Source organism: Parasteatoda tepidariorum, chromosome 4 (genome assembly GCF_982258835.1).
Source record: "Parasteatoda tepidariorum strain Cologne lab strain chromosome 4, Ptep-v5.0, whole genome shotgun sequence".
Lineage (NCBI taxonomy): Eukaryota > Metazoa > Arthropoda > Arachnida > Araneae > Theridiidae > Parasteatoda > Parasteatoda tepidariorum.
The window spans coordinates 10,712,225-10,730,215 of NC_141758.1; the positions used below are offsets into that span (position 1 = coordinate 10,712,225).

The window sequence follows — 17,991 nt, forward strand, 5'->3', positions numbered from 1 at the left end:
CTTTTGATGACTCCCTTTGACGGATGACTCGAGATGATGTCGCTAGGGTTGCGCTCTCTTTTCAGAAATCTGTCACTGCTCTTTCTCACTCATCAGAAATGCGCTACCTGCCGCTCACTCATAAACTCTTCTCAATTGATTGATATCACACAACACCGTTATGGGAACCTCAAAGCGAACAGGTGAGGCATTTTTTTTTCAAGTTTCGTTTCCTCCATAGTATGTGGTAATTTCAAGTATTTTCTTTTGTCAATACCTTCAGATTTCAACGATTTTATTTACTCATATCATGAATAAAATATTTCTACCCTCTTTTTTTATTATCGAAACATTGTTGACTTTTTAATTATCTCTCTCTCTCTCCCTCTCTCTCTGTATATATATATATATATATATATATATATATATATATATATATATATATATATATATATATATATATATATATATATATTTATATATATATATAGCACAATAAAGACAAAAAGGATAAAAAGAAAAGAGAGAAATACGAAAAAAATTAATAAGTTTTATTATCTGTGCATTGCATAAGCTGCAAGTATGTAGAACTCATACATATAACTATTTTTAAAAATATTTAAAACTGTTTTTAAAAAAATTGTGCTTTCCGGCTTTTTAATTTTTTAATTTCTTTAAATATTTTATAAAAATATTTTATAAAAATATTTTATTCATAAATAATTATTCCTCTTCTCTTAAATCTTTTTTTCCTGTTTTCCTTGCATTTTTAGCTTATTTAATGGGGTCTACGTACTTACTGCTTATGCCGAATAAATTAAACTTATTATTATTATTTTTTGTTTATTTATTTCATTTTCATTATTTTTCCTTGTGAGAGTCCTTGATTAAGATTTTAATTCTTAGATCATTTAGTTCGAAAGGTAGAAAGTAGTTAGTAGATAGTTTTTGAATATATTTTTAGAAACACCATTTTAGCTGGTATAACTTATTATATTCCTAAAGGTTAATAATTTTTGAAAGTAACAATAGGAAGTTCAAGTACTAGCAACAAAATTATAGACAAATGACATATTTGAAAAAATAACGATTAACGATTAAAAATTGCAGATGAAAATCCAAGCAGTAAAGAAATAGAGTAACAATAAAGAGAATCCTCTTTACAATAAAGAGAAACACAAGAGAGTAACAATAAAGAGAGTAACAATAAAGAGAAAAATTACAATACAATGTATACAATTTATGTAAGTTATCTAAATTTCAAAACTTTAATTATTACTACCACTCATAACAACTCAAGCAATTTAAATGATTAAATCAAACGATATTTAAAATCAATTGTCAGTTTTAATTGTTCTATATCATTTTAAAAATATTTGTATAAAAAATCCTTTTCAAGTATTTGTATGAAATGTTTGAGGAAATTTACTTTTATGTAACATAATCCATAGTTTATAGAAATGTTTTCATGACAAAAAAGCGTTTAATTTTTTAATATCAAATTATATTTAGGAATTTAAAATAAGATTATCGTTTGCTTTCGAAAACGATAAGAAATTGAGTTTTATAGATACTAGAACAAAATTTTAAAATGAACTTAAGTAACTAAACTGTAATAACTTTGTAACTTTTTCGTAACTTGCAACTTTTTTTAGCACAGTTAAGTATAAGAACTTTTAAAACAATAATTTTAAGCTGGAGTAAGTTAAAAATAACATAAAAATAAATATTCATACTTGTCTTAGTTTTATGTTTAATTTCCTAAAATAAGACGTTTAAGAGCAAACAATGTTTCGCATCGCGTTATAGACATCTTGTTATAGGTAAAGACATAGCCTTGATGGGTAAAGAGTTTGACTTACATACACATAGTGCATGTACCTACATTGTAAATGCATATATTTTTTGCACATGCACACATTTATACATTATATGTACTAACGTACATGCATACATTGTATATACATACGTATAATTCCAAATGATAAAAACTTTTTTGTACATACATACGTACACTCATACATCACATACATATGTTTTGATGATGTACATAGATAAGTGCGTACATACATATGATCATACTATACACATACAAACCATATATGCGTGTACTTGAACTTTTTATGCATAAATATGTACATATATCTTATGAATAAAAAAGTTCTTACGCGCACGTACATTGCTCGTACATACCTACATTTATACTATGTATGTACTTGCGAGTATAAATACACGTAATTTTGCATATAAATATATATCGTCTCCACATACGTATATACAAAGTTACATACATGTTTACATGTATATTTTATGCAAAATTATGTACGTATAACGTATGTACTAATAACGTTCGTGCATGCATAGGTGCATTGCATTTAAATCTGCACATTCATTCATACATCTAATATGCATACGTAGAAATATTAAAGGAGTTTAAAATATATCTATATATGAACGATTGATTGTACGTGGGCTACATATACATATGCAAGTATACAAACATACGAACTTACATGCATTGCTCGTATATTAATAAATTGTATTTAAATACGTACGTTCATTCTATGAACAGAAAAATATGTTAACACATACAAACATACATACATAATACATACAAACTGAATAAAAATATATAGTACGCAATCGTAATTACTTGTAATCGTATATTTTAGTTACATGCAGTCGCTAATTACTTGTAATCACGATTGCATGTAATAATTACATGAAATCATATATTTTGATTACCCAATCATAATCACTCGAAATCATTTCTTATTGTGATAACAAGTAATCACAATGTAATCTTATTCGGGTATTTTGTACGTATCTTCGTATGTAATTCTAAGTTTAAAAGTATTCATTTACTAAAACCAAACAATAGTAAACTAAACAATTCATTTACATATACACAATTTATGCGTTGTCTTAAAAGTATTCAATTACCTAAAGTCTCTATTACAATGTAATCGAGCCCACTTTGAATTATGATTACATCTACTCCTGTTGTAATCATATATATCACAATTCCTTGAATTTTAAAATTACCTGTAATTGTTAGATTATGATAACATGTAGTTATTATGTCTGGTAATCTTACTTTATGATTAAAAGTATTCACAATGGCTTGAAATCCCAGGGCTTGATTATTTGTAATTCTGATTATCTGTAATCACTTTTTGTTGAAATTATAAAAAATCATAACAGCTTGCGACGATAAATGATAAATATTTGTTACTGTGATTACTTGTAACCATGATCGTTGCAAGAAGCTGGTTTATCTATAATTAATTACATTTGTAATCAGTAACTGTAATTGACTCGCAACTTGCAAAGAAAATGACATAATACATGCATTTCGCTGGTTATTTAAAATTTTATTCAGAAAAATTAGTTATGACTAATGAATTTATTTATCAATCATAATTCAAAAATTTGCATAATGAATGATGAATAATGACTAAATTTGCATATGAGTAATCATTCAGAATAAATTTATTGTGAATAAATTTAGTCATTAATAAAATTTCCTTGAATGATGCCCATCACTGATTTTAAGAAGCATAATCAGTCATATAACGAGACATTTTTATTAAGTTTCTTTTCCATCAAATTTGAACTCTGTAGAAACGGTTCCCATAGTATGGTCAGGAGAGAGACCATAAGTTTAGTTCTCTTAATTTTAATTTTTGCGTGTTAAGCAATATCTCGTAGAATTTTCAAACTCATCGAAACACTTTATACACAGTTATAAAATTCGTTTACCTAAAGATTATTCTATGCGAAAAGTAGCTTTAAATAATTATTTATCATTTATTATTATTTTTGTGATAACGTTTCAACAGTCAACGAATTTTAAGGTAGGGGAGTGTCGGGTACCCCCACCCACGGTCAATTTCATATGTATAGAATATTTTTTCAAGTCAATGGGCCATCGGACATTAATTGTTATATTAAAAAAATATTATTTTCAAAGTTTCAAGTATTTATGCAGCTGGTAACATGGTAAACAATAGTTTTGAAAATATGTTGAATACAGTAGTCATGAAATTAAGAAAAATTGGTTGAAAGTTTCGATTAAACTTCATTTTAATACTAAAAAAATAATTTTTTCTATACATACAGCATTAAAGTATGTAGTCTTAAGTTTAATTTGCACAAGGAAAGAAGTTTATATGTGAAAAATTAATGTACAAATGTACAAATTTACAAAAAAATTGGATTTCGGGTAGCCCCGTTCACATGAATGTCGGGTATCACTAAAGTGACCACATTTTTATTGAGACAAAGCGGGACAAATGGGATGAAATGAGAATTACAATTTAGTCAAACTTTCAACACACACAATATATATATATAAAAATACAAATAAATGTTTGCAAAAATATTTTCAACATCAACTGGAAGTAAGTCGGATGCTGTTTGAATAGTATAGGTATAGAATGTGCGCTGCACAACCTAATCCAATATTTTTTTGCTTCAAATGTTCGTCAAGTTTCGTAAAAACGTTATTGATGCCTCTTCTAGCTTTTCCACCAAAATTTACGTTAGTGTTATCAGCACAATGGGCAATAATTTTACTGTTTAAATTAATCTTTTTTAAAATAGTACTTATTAAATCAAAAATTATTTGTGAAGTTTCATCAGGCAATGAAACAAAATCTAATATTCTAATTTTAATTCCTGTTTCTGGATCAAAAAATCTAACACTTGTGGGAAATAATTTTAAATCTTTGTGGTTGGAAGCATCAGAATATATGGATATAAATGCGCATTTTTCTAATTCTTTCTGCAATTGTGAAAACGAATATGGTGAAAAAACATTACAAATAATTGCTTCGGTTTTTGTCCTTGCACATGAATATCTTTTGTCGTATAATGTTTTGATCACTTTCGACGTACAATCCATTGATCCGAAACTTTGATTGTGGTTTATGGGGCGGAAAGCAAATAGCCCTTCCGCTAATGCTAGCTGTTTTTCCGTGTTGCTAAAGCTAGCACTGCGAAAAAACTGTTCCATTTTAGATGAGGAAGCGGCATTATTAAAAAATCTTTTGTGCCTCTTTGTCGCTAGATGTTTAGTAATATCGTTTTTTCCACCATGTGAGACCGAAAATTCAGCATTGCGATTCAGCACCGTACCATATAGTCTATTTTGGTACTTTTAATAAATGGAAATTCTCTGCTTAGCTCTTCATTAAATTTGCATCCTCTTTTTTCACTCATGTTTTATTTTGTGGGTAAATACTAGAAATAAATAAAAAAATTATTAAAAGGGTTAAAAAAAGTATTAAATTTTACCTTATTGACCGTTACTTTGTGGCGACTATTGCTCAACGTTTGTCAATCAAGTAATGAGTCAAACCGAACGTCAAATTGAGAACAACAAGCCGCACTGTCTAACGGCAGTCCGCACTTATCTGAATTAAGCCGAGACGTAAAGACAATGATAGCACACCACCGAGTAAATCTAACTTGGTACATTGCCTAATTTAGTTTACTCTGCACGCATTTTATGTGTTTTTTATGTATTTTTTATTTATTTATATTCACCATAATACTTAATAAATAATAGGAATATATTTTTACAGTACATTTAAAATTAAAAATGCAGATATTTTCTAAAAAGCGGGACATTTTTAAAAATAGGCGGGACGCGGGACAGTCCACCAAAAAGCGGGACTGTCCCGCCAAAATCGGGACGTGTGGTCACTTTAGGTATCACCGTCTAATTTTATTTCGTCGATAAATGTACGGTTGCAAAGATTATTATTTTATTGCTTCAAATTTGAATGTTATATGCATTTTTAACAACAAATATATGCTTTAATATCAAATGAAACGTAAATTTATATATTTAAAAATGCAAATTAAAACGAGTTTATAAAAAGAGATCAACCAAATTAGTTTATATTGAAAAACAACTATTGTAATTAATTATTGTTACTTAAATTAAATTATTTTCTTTAAATATTTAATATAAATATATATTAATATTATAATATATTAATAATAATAAAAAGTATGACATTTGTTGTTACTAAATGATAGAATTCACTAAAAGTATATAAATATGTAATAAATAAAATAATTTTGTGATAAAAATGATAAATGAGGTTTATCTATTGTCAATACATTAGTTATTTTCATTTACATCTGAAAAAACAGTCAAAAAACATAAATTTTGTAACTGGGCGGGGCTACCCGACACATTTTGTAAAGAGCTGAAAAACATGTTTTTTTAAATTTCTATTTTTTTAAGTTTAACTATTCTTCTTTTGGTTTATTCTTTTTTCATTATTTAATTAGATGATAAAACAATAGAAGCATACAAAAATATTGATTATTACTCAATATTATACAGAAATATAAGCAATACTCCTTAAGTGGGCGGAACTACCCGACTCTCCCCTATATGAATTATTAAATCATTTTAAGAAATGTAATTTTAAATAAATAAAAAAATACTGCATCTTTTTACGTGACAAATGTTGAGATAGAAATGAGGTGGTTCAAAGTTTAGAAACTACCGTTTCAGAAAAAAAAAAAAATTATATATATATATCTTGATTTTGACACTAATTAATAAATACAAAAATTTTTTGTTAAATCTAATATAGGTATCAGCTAGCAATACATTTTGCTGGTAGATACTGAAAATAAATAAAGGAAAATATTTCTGATTACAGTCTATTATATTGAAATAGAAAGTAAAAGTTCATTTTACTAATTTTTTAAGAAATGTGATAGTATTTAGTAATAAACGGGACTTTTTCTGAGTTCAGAAAATTGGTTGATAAGTATTCTTCTTTTAAATCTGAAAATTTCTTCAGTTCCTACCAGTCCTGCTCTTGAACTCAACAATCCTTCTCAACAATTAAAAACTGGTTAAATTTTAAGCAAAAATATAGTAGATAATTAGGTCAGTCTGAAAGTTCTGTTTGCGAAAAAACACGTATGATTTTCAGATAAGCAAAAGGTGCATTTATTCACGCTATTATGAATTACAATTTTATTATTTTCAAATGCATTAGGTTATTGACCGGAATTTTGGATATTTTTTCGTCGCTGATTTCAAATTCCCAATCGGTTTCAGTCTACAAGATACAGTTTTTATGCAATTTAATAATATATTTCTATCCAGAATTTTTTTAAATTTGTGTGTCAGCAGTTCCCACTTCTCTGCAACGTAGAAAGTGGTAGGAAGAAAGGGATCATACGTTTACGATGCGATAAATTATGTTCGTTTGTAATGCACAGAATAATCTATATTACTTTTTTCCATAACAAACGAATATTGTTAATTCATTGATACCATTTATCACGCTGAAGTCGTGTTCCTTACAAAAGATATGCAGCGACGTCACTGGCAACAGACAAAAAGTGGTAGAAATTTTATTTATTTATTATTTATTTAATAACACTATGAGTCACACTTCAAATTGGTCTTGTTGAAAATATAAGGAAAATCATTCTCGGAATCCACTTTCAATAGTTAACCCTTTTGAAGGTCGTGGTAAGTATACTTACCACTACCTTTTACCACTTTTAATTTAGGTTTCCATTTTTCAATCTTGAGGTGAGTTTGAATAAAATTGGTAACCATTTGTCACTTTTAAAAAACGTGTAAAAGTTATAAAATACATAATTCCTTTTGAAGTTTGTAGCATTTAAGGAATTTATTTTATAAATAAAGAAAAATAAAAGTCAGTATAGATCATGTTAAATATATTTACCACCAAAAAAATGGCATTTTTATAAACTAGTATTTTATGTATAAAAGTATTTTTTTTCTTGAATCAATTACTGTTCTTAAAGCAATTTCTATTTCAAAAATACTTTAATTTACCTTTACTAGAAATAAAGGGTCCATTAAAGGGTTAACTAAGAAATAAAAACTACTCCGCTTTCTGCTAAATTCTAATAAATTGGTAGCGAATTGAAGAGTAAACCATGTTGAATTAGGAAAATTACGCCCATTCTTTAAAAGTGTCGCCACGAGACAACAGTAATAATGTTGCATTTCTTATGATATTTTTTATTTTCAATATGTCAAATTACAAAAAAAAGAAGAAAAAAAAAACTTAACTAAAAATAACTTTAATTTTCATATAACTAGAAAATATTTATTTTACAAAGCTGAACAAGTTGGCATTTCTGGTAACCTAAAAATATATGCCAGGGGGGGGGGCCTAGTTCCTTGATAGTCGAGCCATTTTTCAAAATTTGAAATTTTTCGCGAGCCGCAATTAAATACGCATTTAAAAGACATGCAAAAAAGGTATTAAAATTTTTTTTCTCACAGAAATTATATTTATTGAAAACATATAAATAAAAGTACAAAATATGTGGATTGAACTTAAATATTAAAAATGAAACACATTTATTTTACTTCTCTTGATAATTCTTTAAAATTTGGTGAATAATTGGTGACAGAACTTCCCAGTAATTCTTTGAGATGCTGCTTAGTTAATACTGATCGGTGTTTGGATTTCACGTATTTTAAAGTGGAATAAAATTATTCACATAAGTACGCTGTTCCGAATATTGAAAGAATTCGACAAGCAGCCTTCCGTAATTCAGGATATTTCGATTCTTTTACAAATTTCCAAAATTTAGTAATCGTCGTCGATTTCTATTTTAATTGTAGAGCTTGATCGTTTTGCATCTCTATTAATTCTAATTCTCCAGATGCTTTTTGAGTCATAATTATGTTGGAAATTGAAAACTCATTTTGAATTATGTTAATTTTAAATGGATTCAGAAAAATATTAAAATATAATAGCACAAAAATGAAAAGGGAAATTTAGTACATTTATTGAGAGCCACAAATAATCCTTCAAAGAGCCGCATGTGGCTAGCGAGCCACAGGTTGGCCACCCTTGATATATGCTATAAAATTTGCACATTTTAATATTTTATTAAAATTCTAAATTTTAATCGTCACCACTTTTTGCTATTCACTTGTATCAAACCTGGAAATGCATACTATTTAAAAAAAGACATATTTTGTAATAAATAATGATTTATAACAAGCTCATAATTAGCATTTAATGCATAAAGTGTTTAGTCATAACTTTATCTTGTTTGTATTTTGTTTTTGCCGCAAAAAAATAAAAACTCTGAATAACATATGAACTAATGATCGGAATTAGACTTCAGAACAGATCTTAATGATTCAAGGAACAAAACTTAAATTTGCATTAATTAATTGCACTCATTAATTAGTGCAGTACACAGTATTTTAAGAAACATAATAAGTCATTTTACAGCAGATTTTTAATTAAGGTTCTTTTCCGTCAAATTCGACTTCTGTCCAATTCCCATAGAATGGTCAGGAGAGCGATCAAAGTTTTCTTAATTTTACTTTTTGCGTGTTTCACAATATCTCGATGAATTTTCAGGCTCATCGAAACATTTTATGATTATTATTAAAGGATTATTTATAATTTATTATTATATTTGTGAAAACGTTTCAAACAATTTTGAATTTTAAAGTACATGAAGTATTAAATCATTTTAAGAAATATAATTTTAAATAAATAAAAAAAATACTGTTTCTTTTTACTTGACAAATGTTGAGATAGAAATGAGATGGTTCAAATATTTGAAACTACCGTTTCAGAAAATAAAATATATTTATTAAATTATTTAATTTTTTTAATATATATTGTCTAATAGCGTGGCAATCGTTGATCTAATAAAAGTATCTGCTATCAATACATTTGGCTGGTGGATACTGAAATTAAAGTAAATGGTATTAAAAAAGGTTTCATTTTTTTAATATTTTAAAAGTTGTGATAGTTATAAATAACCAAAAGGACTTTTTGTGAGTTCAGAAGAATGGTTGATAAGTATTTTTCTTTTAGACCAGAAAATGTCTTCAGTTCTTGTAATCGCTCATGATGAGGCTTCTCAACAATTAAAAAATGGTTCAATTATAAACACAGATATAGATAATTAGGACTGTCTGAAAGTTCTGCTCGCGAAAAGACACGTATGATTTTCAGATTTGCAAAAGGTGCATTTTTTCAAGCTATCATGAATTGCAATTTTTTTAATTATTTTCTAATGCATTTAGCTATTGACCAGAATTTTGAATATTTTTTCGTCGCTTATTGCGAATTCACAATCGGTAATTCGCAATCTAAAAGATAGAGTTTTTATGCAATTTAATAATACTCATCCTATCCAGAATTTTTTAAAATTTGTGTGCCTACTAAGAGCTCCCACTTCTCTGCTACGTAGAAAGTGGTAGGAATAAGTAAACCATAAGTTTACGAGGCGATAAATTATGGTAGTTTGTTATGAACAAAATAATCAATATAGCTTTTTTCCATAAGAAACAAATAGTATTAATTCATAGATACCATTTATCACGCTGAAGTCATGTTCCTTGCAAAAGATATGCAGCGACGTCACAGGCAACTAAAATTTAAAAAGTGGTAGAAATTTTAATTATTTATTATTTATTTAATAGCACTATGAGTTACATTTCAAATTGTTCTTGTTGAAAATATAAGGAAATTCATTCTCGGAATCCACTTTGAATAATGAACTAGAAATAAAAGATACTCCGCTTTCTGCGAAATTCTAATAAATTGGTAGCGAATTGAAGAGTAAACCATGTAGAATTAGGAGAATTACACCTACTTTTTAAAAGTGTCGCCACGAGACAACAATATTGCATTTCTTATGATTCTTTATATTTTCAATATGTGAAATTCGGAACAAATGAAAGAAACTTAACAAAAAATAACTTCAATTTTAATATAACTAGAAAATATTTTTTTACAAAGCTGTGCACGTTGTCATTTCTGGTAATCTATAAAAATATGCTATAAAATGTGTAAATTTTGATCTCTTTTTTTTAAATTCAAAATTTTAATCGTCACCACTTTTCATTATTTTAGTCACCCGTATCAAACCTGGAAATGCATACTATTAAAAAAAACATATTTTGTAGTAAATAATGATTTATAACAAGTTCATAATTAGCATTTAATGCATAAAGTGTTTAGTTTTAACTTTATCTTGTTTGTATTTTGTTTTTGTTGCAAAAAAATATAAAAATTCTGAATAACATGTGAGCTAATAATCGGAATGAGACTTCAGAACCGATCTTAATTATTCAAGGACCAAAACATAAATTTGCATTATTTATTTGCACTCATTAATTAATGCAGCACGCAGTATTTTAAGAAGCATAATAAGACATATAACCGCATTTTTTTTAAAATTAAGTTTCTTTTCCGTCAGATTCGAATTCTGTCCTATTCCCATAGTATGGTCAGAAGAGCGATCAAAAGTTTAGTTCTCTTAATTTTAATTTTACTTTTTGCGCGTTTCTCAATATCTCGATGAATTTTCAAGCTCATCGAAACATTTTATAAAAAGTTTATAAAATTCATTTACCAAAGATTATTCTATGCAAAAAAATAGCTTTTAAAAAATATTTATAATTCATTATTATTTTTGTGAAAACGTTTTGAAAAATTTTGAATTTTAAGGTATATGAATTATTAAATCATTTTAAGAAATGTAATTTTAATTAAATAAAAAAAAAACTGCTTCGTTTTACCTGACAAATGTTGAGATAGAAATAAGGTAGTTAAAATTTTATTAACAACCATTCCAGAAAATAAAATATATTATATAAATTTTTTTATTTTGTTATATAAATGTTTGAAACGCTTCTAAATTAGTAAAATTAGCCAAATCGATGATGAATAAAGTTTTTTTTTCTTTATTTTCTTTTTCGTAAGTTTCTTAAAGCATTGGAGGAAGGCTAATGGGGTGTTAGTTCTCAGTCGATGCAGCATGTTTACCAGGTTCAGAAAAAAGTATAATATATATGATATTTTTTTACTCATTAGGAAGATATAATTTTAAGGCTAGATTATTGTGAAATGGCTGATTTTGATATGAGGCAAAATGTCAATCTTTGGATTTTGAAGTTGCACCATTACCAGGCGTTTTCCCCTTGTTGTGTTTTTGAATTACGTTAATAACTTCTATATCGGTAGTTAGTTAAATCAAAGTTGGAGTATCGAAATTTATGTTAGGATCTTTTTCTTAGTTTCGTAAACAAACTTGTTAGTACCGGGGCAGGAAATACATCAATTAAACTCGAATTGCTCTCCCAAAATGTAGACGAAAACTTCGATTCTATCATTATCAATGTTCACTTTTCCGTTTGGCTCTGGTAATTCTCCAAATATGTTAAGATAATTGAGCTTTCTTCGGCGTCTTCAGTATGTATCTCTTCAGTTTTAAGACTATTGAGGTTTTCATTTCATGACAAAGATCATTGCGATGTGTAGAGCACATGGCACTTTTTTGTTTTGTTAAGGTGGTTAAGTAGTTTTTTTTTGAGGTCAGAATTGGAAATGCGTTTGTCAATATCTTTTTCCGATTTTATTTTTGGCTTAGATTGAGTTCTCTAATGTGATTAGAAAACTTACAGTTATTTATATTAATGCGAAAGAGTTCAGTTGCCTCATCATGCGCCGTTGAAGAAGCAATTCTGAGATCATCAATTGAAGAAATGATGTTATCATCAGTTGAGATAATATTTTATTAGTGTTAATTATATGAAGATTATTGCTGAGAAGAAGCCAATAAGTTTTTTTCAGAAGATATTCTTTTCTTTACTTTCGATGTTAGTGGTGATCCAAACAGAGTAATCGCTGCTAATTCGTTGATAGTATCTATTGTGAAAGTTGAAGAAAGGTTTGCAATCACGATGTCAGAGATATAACGACCAGAAAAATGAGCTGATTGTTCAAGAGCGTAAATAGTGAGTCTTAATTTTTTGGTAATTTTATGCAGTTGATTTCCGAGTTTGCTATTTTCCCTACTTTCCGCATAGTATTCTTAGCGTTGAAGACTCCAAGCGTAATGTGACAAAAAAAAAGGATCATCCTGAATAACTTTTGATCTAACAATAGGATCTTCACGTTCTAGAGTCCAATCTCAATGGTTCAAGGGGGTGACCTCAAACAAGGTTATTAATTAGTGTATACAACATTTTAAGGCACGAAATTATACACAAAAGCTCACTTTCTCTAAAAAAAAAAACCTTTTTACAACGAATTCGGATTTCTGACCCCAAAAGTATAGGTAGCCGCAATCTGTTAACTATGCTCCCCTTAGTTTGATCAGGAGAGTTTCCCAAAGTTTGGACCCCTTAATGCCTTTTTTATTTAATGCGTATTTCGCCATATCTAGAGGACTTTTCAAACGAATCGAAAAAAATTTCACACGAAGTTTTTTTTATCCAAAGATAATTACATGAAGAAAAAAAAATTAGTAAATCTTTAATATTTAAACTAAAAATGATTCTCTTGCGTTATTAATTAATGGTCGAAAATATTTTGAATTGTAGAGTATACAATTTTTACATCATTTTAAAGAATGTAATTTTACACAGCAAAATACAAAGTTTAATCGGAATCATGCATTTTTTTTTCAATTTTCAAACAGATGCCCCAGCAGAGCTGAAACGAACAAATTGTGTATCATACATTAGACTGCCATCGATATTTTTCGTTGTTTTTTTCATTATCATCGTCCATTGTGAAGATGTTGTAAACAAACGATCATATCTTGATGATTCAATTGACTCTTATTTTAGTGAAGTAAGTATGTTTTATAAATCTCTAACAAAAGAAATTACTTTCCTGATATAAATTAGAAGAATAAATTTTAAAATAAATGGCTAAGATGGAGATTTTTTTTCGCCGACAAGAGAATTGTCATTACTACAACGACAAATAAAAATTTAAATGACATACACATACTCATGTTGGATTAGCGCAACTCCTCACAAAAGAGGTAAGGCCTCCGTACGGCTCAATTCAGTGTATAAGACTACATTCGAGCTATTAAACTGCACAGTGAGGGAAAAAACGTCACAACATTCGGACTAATAAAAATAAATATTTCTCGTTTACGGTAACCCGCGTGGAGGACTTCTTTCTGCTAGAAGATTTGTCCTAACTGTAAAGATTTTTTTACATACATACTGAACCGTTCCCCCCTCCCTCCAAACAAGGTTAATTGTGATGTTCCGTTTATAATTTAGGATATTAAAAACTTCTTATACGCACACATCTCCTGAAAACCAGTCATATGTGACCGAAATATTTTATAGAGTGGTACACATTTGATAACCAAAGCTTTCAGAATTTCTGATAATTTTGCCAACGTCTCAGTTAGCTTTCAAACGAAAGAGTTCGAACAAATAGTGTTGCACAAGAACTTTCAAATCATTTATGTGTAATGTTCTGAATAAAAAGTTTAAAGGAATGAAAAATTATACATTAAAACACAAACACAGCTACCGATAGAATATTTTTTTTTACTAAAAGTTTAGAAGTTTTCCGTCCAACATACACAAAGCGTCTATACAGAATCTATACACCCCTTATTTAAGATAGGAAACAATGCTGTCAAAATCTAACCAATCATGACTTTTCGCAGCGGAACTAAAAACATCAAAACACCGTGTAACTGCACCAGGAAACAGAACAATATTGAATAGCTATTATTAGAAACATACCTCGAGTTTTATCTGACAATCAAACTGATTTTTATGTTTTCCATGCTGCATTTTTCTCTGATGTTTCGAAAGATTCCGATAGCATTTCCTTCCATCTTCTCTTTGAAGTATTAATTTACAATCCCTAATGTCTATATCAGGGGTGGCGAACTTTTATACACCAACGTGCCATTTTTTCCAAAAAAATTGTTTAATGTGGTCATAGACGTGCCGTCAAATAATTTCGCTTTCGTGATTATTGGGAAAATAATAATACTAAATACTATCAACTCAAAACTCTTTAATTACATTGAAAAAAAATTATTTTGCAATGTCTCAGTTATACGCGTAATTCAACTTTAAGTAACATCAGTGTGACTTCCGTTGTTGCAGATGAGATTACAAATAACTTAGGTTGTAAGATGTTAGTTTCAGCAGGACTGTTTATTTTTTTTTGCTAGTTATTTATTGTTAGCTTGTTTTTTATGGTTATCAATTGCTTTTTTAGCATTAATTGTTAATTTTTTTCATTAATAATTGTTAATTATTTTGCGTGTTTTTTGTGAATTTTAATTTAATAGTTACATATGCTTCATAGTGTAATAGCATTTGAGTAATAACAATTCATAGTGTAATAACAAATGTGATCAGTGGCGTGCCCTAAATACTGTGTCGGGTGCCATAAATGGCACGCGTGCCATTGGTTCGCCATCCCTGGTCTATATACTTTCTCCCTTTACTTCTGATAAGGATTCTGAAAATATACATTAAACGCGGTGATTTTGGAACTTATTACATAAACAAACAAGTGTACTATTTACCAGCCACGAAAAAAACTCCAGAAAAAGCCTTACTTAGAAATGAGAAAAAATCGATAAAAGAATCGTATCATATCTAACTTATTTTCGAGGATAGTAAAAATATCCAAATAAACTACCACTACTTGATACTCTATATAAAATATATATAAATAATTTTTTTCCTTTAAAAAAGTAATTGCTAAATATATAATAATTAGTAAAAGCTATGTAATTTTATATTTTCACGAATTTTAACAATTGCAATTGTTGACTTTACTAAGTCATGTGACTATAACTTTATCTAACCTAAAAACAAGCTAGAAACGATGCGATTTTACTAGAAGTTTTCTCCTTTTCCAGATAAACTACTTGTAAGGCAACAGAGAAAAACTTCAAATCTCAAGAAATTCCGGTAATATTTTTGTCCCATCTCCTCATTTAAATAATAATTTACAATCCCTAATGTTTTGATATTTCCTTCCTTTACATTTGTCAGCGATTCTAAATAGATTCATTAGACATTCATTTTGGAACACACTGCATAAATAAACAGGTGTACTATTTTACCGTCACGAGAAAAACCCAGAAATGAAAAAAATTGGTAGAAAAACTGTTTCATTTCTAACTTGTTTTCGGGAAGAGAAAAATATCCATACAATCTACCACGACTTCATAGTCTATACAAAATATATATGGGGCAGCGTTTTTTCTGTTTTTTGCCTGAAAAAAAGGAAAAAATGTGTTATATTACAATTAGAAAAATTACATAATTCAATATTTTCATGATTTGCAAATAGGGGTTTAACATTTTTATAGCTGTAATAGATTTTACGTGTAAATAATGTTGTGACTATAATAAATAATGTGACTATAATTTTACCCGTCCTGAAAACAAGCTGGAAATGATGCGGTTTCACTAGAAGTTATCCCCATTTTCAGGTAAACTGCTAGTGAGTCAATATTATTTCAGATGTTTTCAAGTAAATATTCCATTCTATAATGCTAAGTTAATAATAAAAACACATACATTTATTTTTGCAAGAGGACATGTTGGTGGAACGAGGTTTGCAAGAGAGAGTTTCAAGTTCGATTCCGTTGCCGATGCCCAAAGTGGTCATTCTGCAGATCTCCTGGAAGATACTACGATGCTTATTGCTCCATTACAAGAACAGGATACATTTGGTACCAGCAAGAACCAGAACCAGATGATTAGTCTTGTGTTTTAGAACTATTTGACTCCTTGTAGAATAAATACCTGATAATTTATAAAAACTGTAAAATATGTCCCTTACAGCCTAGTTTATTATAAGTATTACCTCATTTAAATGAGAGTTCTAAAAAAATTGTAAAAAAAACGCTGAACATATAGAGAATGTTCAAAAATGTGATTATTCATTTGGTATATATAATAAATATATTTGACTTGAAATTGGTTGCCTTGATTACATTTTCGAAAAACTGAAACTAACATTTAAGTTACTAAAGTTACTTCAATTAAGTAACTATACTTACCAAACAGAATTTAATTTAATTACCTTATTTTAATTATTCATTTATAAATGAACCTTTAATAGTTACATACTAATTGTTTAATTTATTTACTAATTGTTTACATTATTAACTGTTGTGCACACAGGTCCATTTTGACCCGTGGAAAATAACAACGGCTAAACCTAGGATGTACATAAATATGAAAATAGCGGACAATAATCATTACACATATAAGATAATTATACAAATAACATTATGTACCATATTAGTTTTAGGATATCATGATTATCTTACGACTATTAAGGTAAATTAATATTGCATTCCTACCCTCTTTTGATTAATGCAGAAATTTGAATAACTTACTGCATGCTTACTGCATAAGACAAAATTAAAGTGAAGAGTTTTGATTATTAATAAAAGCATTGTGACAAAACAAGTAATAAATGAAATTATAATATATTTAAAAAAAACAATACCTTGTCACCAACACTCCTGTTTCTAAGGATGGTTGACTGAAAGTAAACAACAACAAACTTCCTAATACGGAAGAAATTTAGAAAGCTTTATGTGTATCCCTCAGCTTATAAGTGATATTCTGTGTGAACAGGCTTCATATTCCAGTAAATTTTATTATTGTGATTTTTTATCGAATTTAAGCGACATTTTACCATTCATAAGAGTTTTCTGTAATTTATAAACTCTAGCTCCTCTTGTGAGTCGAAAACAAATATTAAAAAAAAAAAAATTTCACAGCATAAATAAAGAGTAGAGGTTTGCCACATTTTGAGTGTTATCCCTTATTTGGCTATAATCTTGTAAAATATAGCCAGTTGATATTTTTTGGGGTAGTACATCAATGAATTGCTGACCGTGTACAGCTAAGCGAAGGCGGCGCTAGGAGCAAACAACCGTCGTAAGGCATCCGGACTTTCGGCTGATTTTTATGCTTAAGCTTAAAAAAAACGCACCATCCAATATAATTATGCTTGTAGTGTTTTCAATATCATACGTTCTTTCAGTCTAACTTTAAACAAATTAAACAAATGAATTCGGAAGACTCCGCAAGCTTGCTATCATGCTACCCCAAAAATAGCAAACGGTACTATTTTGCTGAAGTATAGCCAAATGAGGGATAACTCTCAAAATGTGGCAAACCTTACATTTTATTTATGCTGTGATATA

At 28.4% G+C, this 17,991-nt stretch overlaps 1 protein-coding gene across 1 annotated transcript; it reads left to right on the forward strand.

Annotated features, from left to right (window-relative positions):
• The first annotated feature begins 28 nt into the window (after positions 1 to 28).
• On the forward strand, positions 29 to 16,747 carry LOC147810676 (uncharacterized). The gene is made up of 3 exons (XM_087160352.1): positions 29 to 182; positions 13,462 to 13,616; positions 16,361 to 16,747. The coding sequence occupies exons 1-3, from the start codon at positions 161 to 163 to the stop codon at positions 16,529 to 16,531; spliced, it is 348 nt and encodes a 115-aa protein (XP_087016478.1). The 5' UTR covers positions 29 to 160; the 3' UTR covers positions 16,532 to 16,747.
• The last annotated feature ends 1,244 nt before the right edge of the window (positions 16,748 to 17,991 follow it).

Excerpts from the sequence above, each read along its gene's own strand:
- LOC147810676 (XM_087160352.1), top strand. The coding sequence starts at position 161 with ATGGGAACCTCAAAGCGAACAG. Across the intron at positions 183-13,461 it reads GGGAACCTCAAAGCGAACAG|ATGCCCCAGCAGAGCTGAAA; the intron begins GTGAGGCATTTT and ends ATTTTCAAACAG. Across the intron at positions 13,617-16,360 it reads TTGACTCTTATTTTAGTGAA|AGGACATGTTGGTGGAACGA; the intron begins GTAAGTATGTTT and ends TATTTTTGCAAG.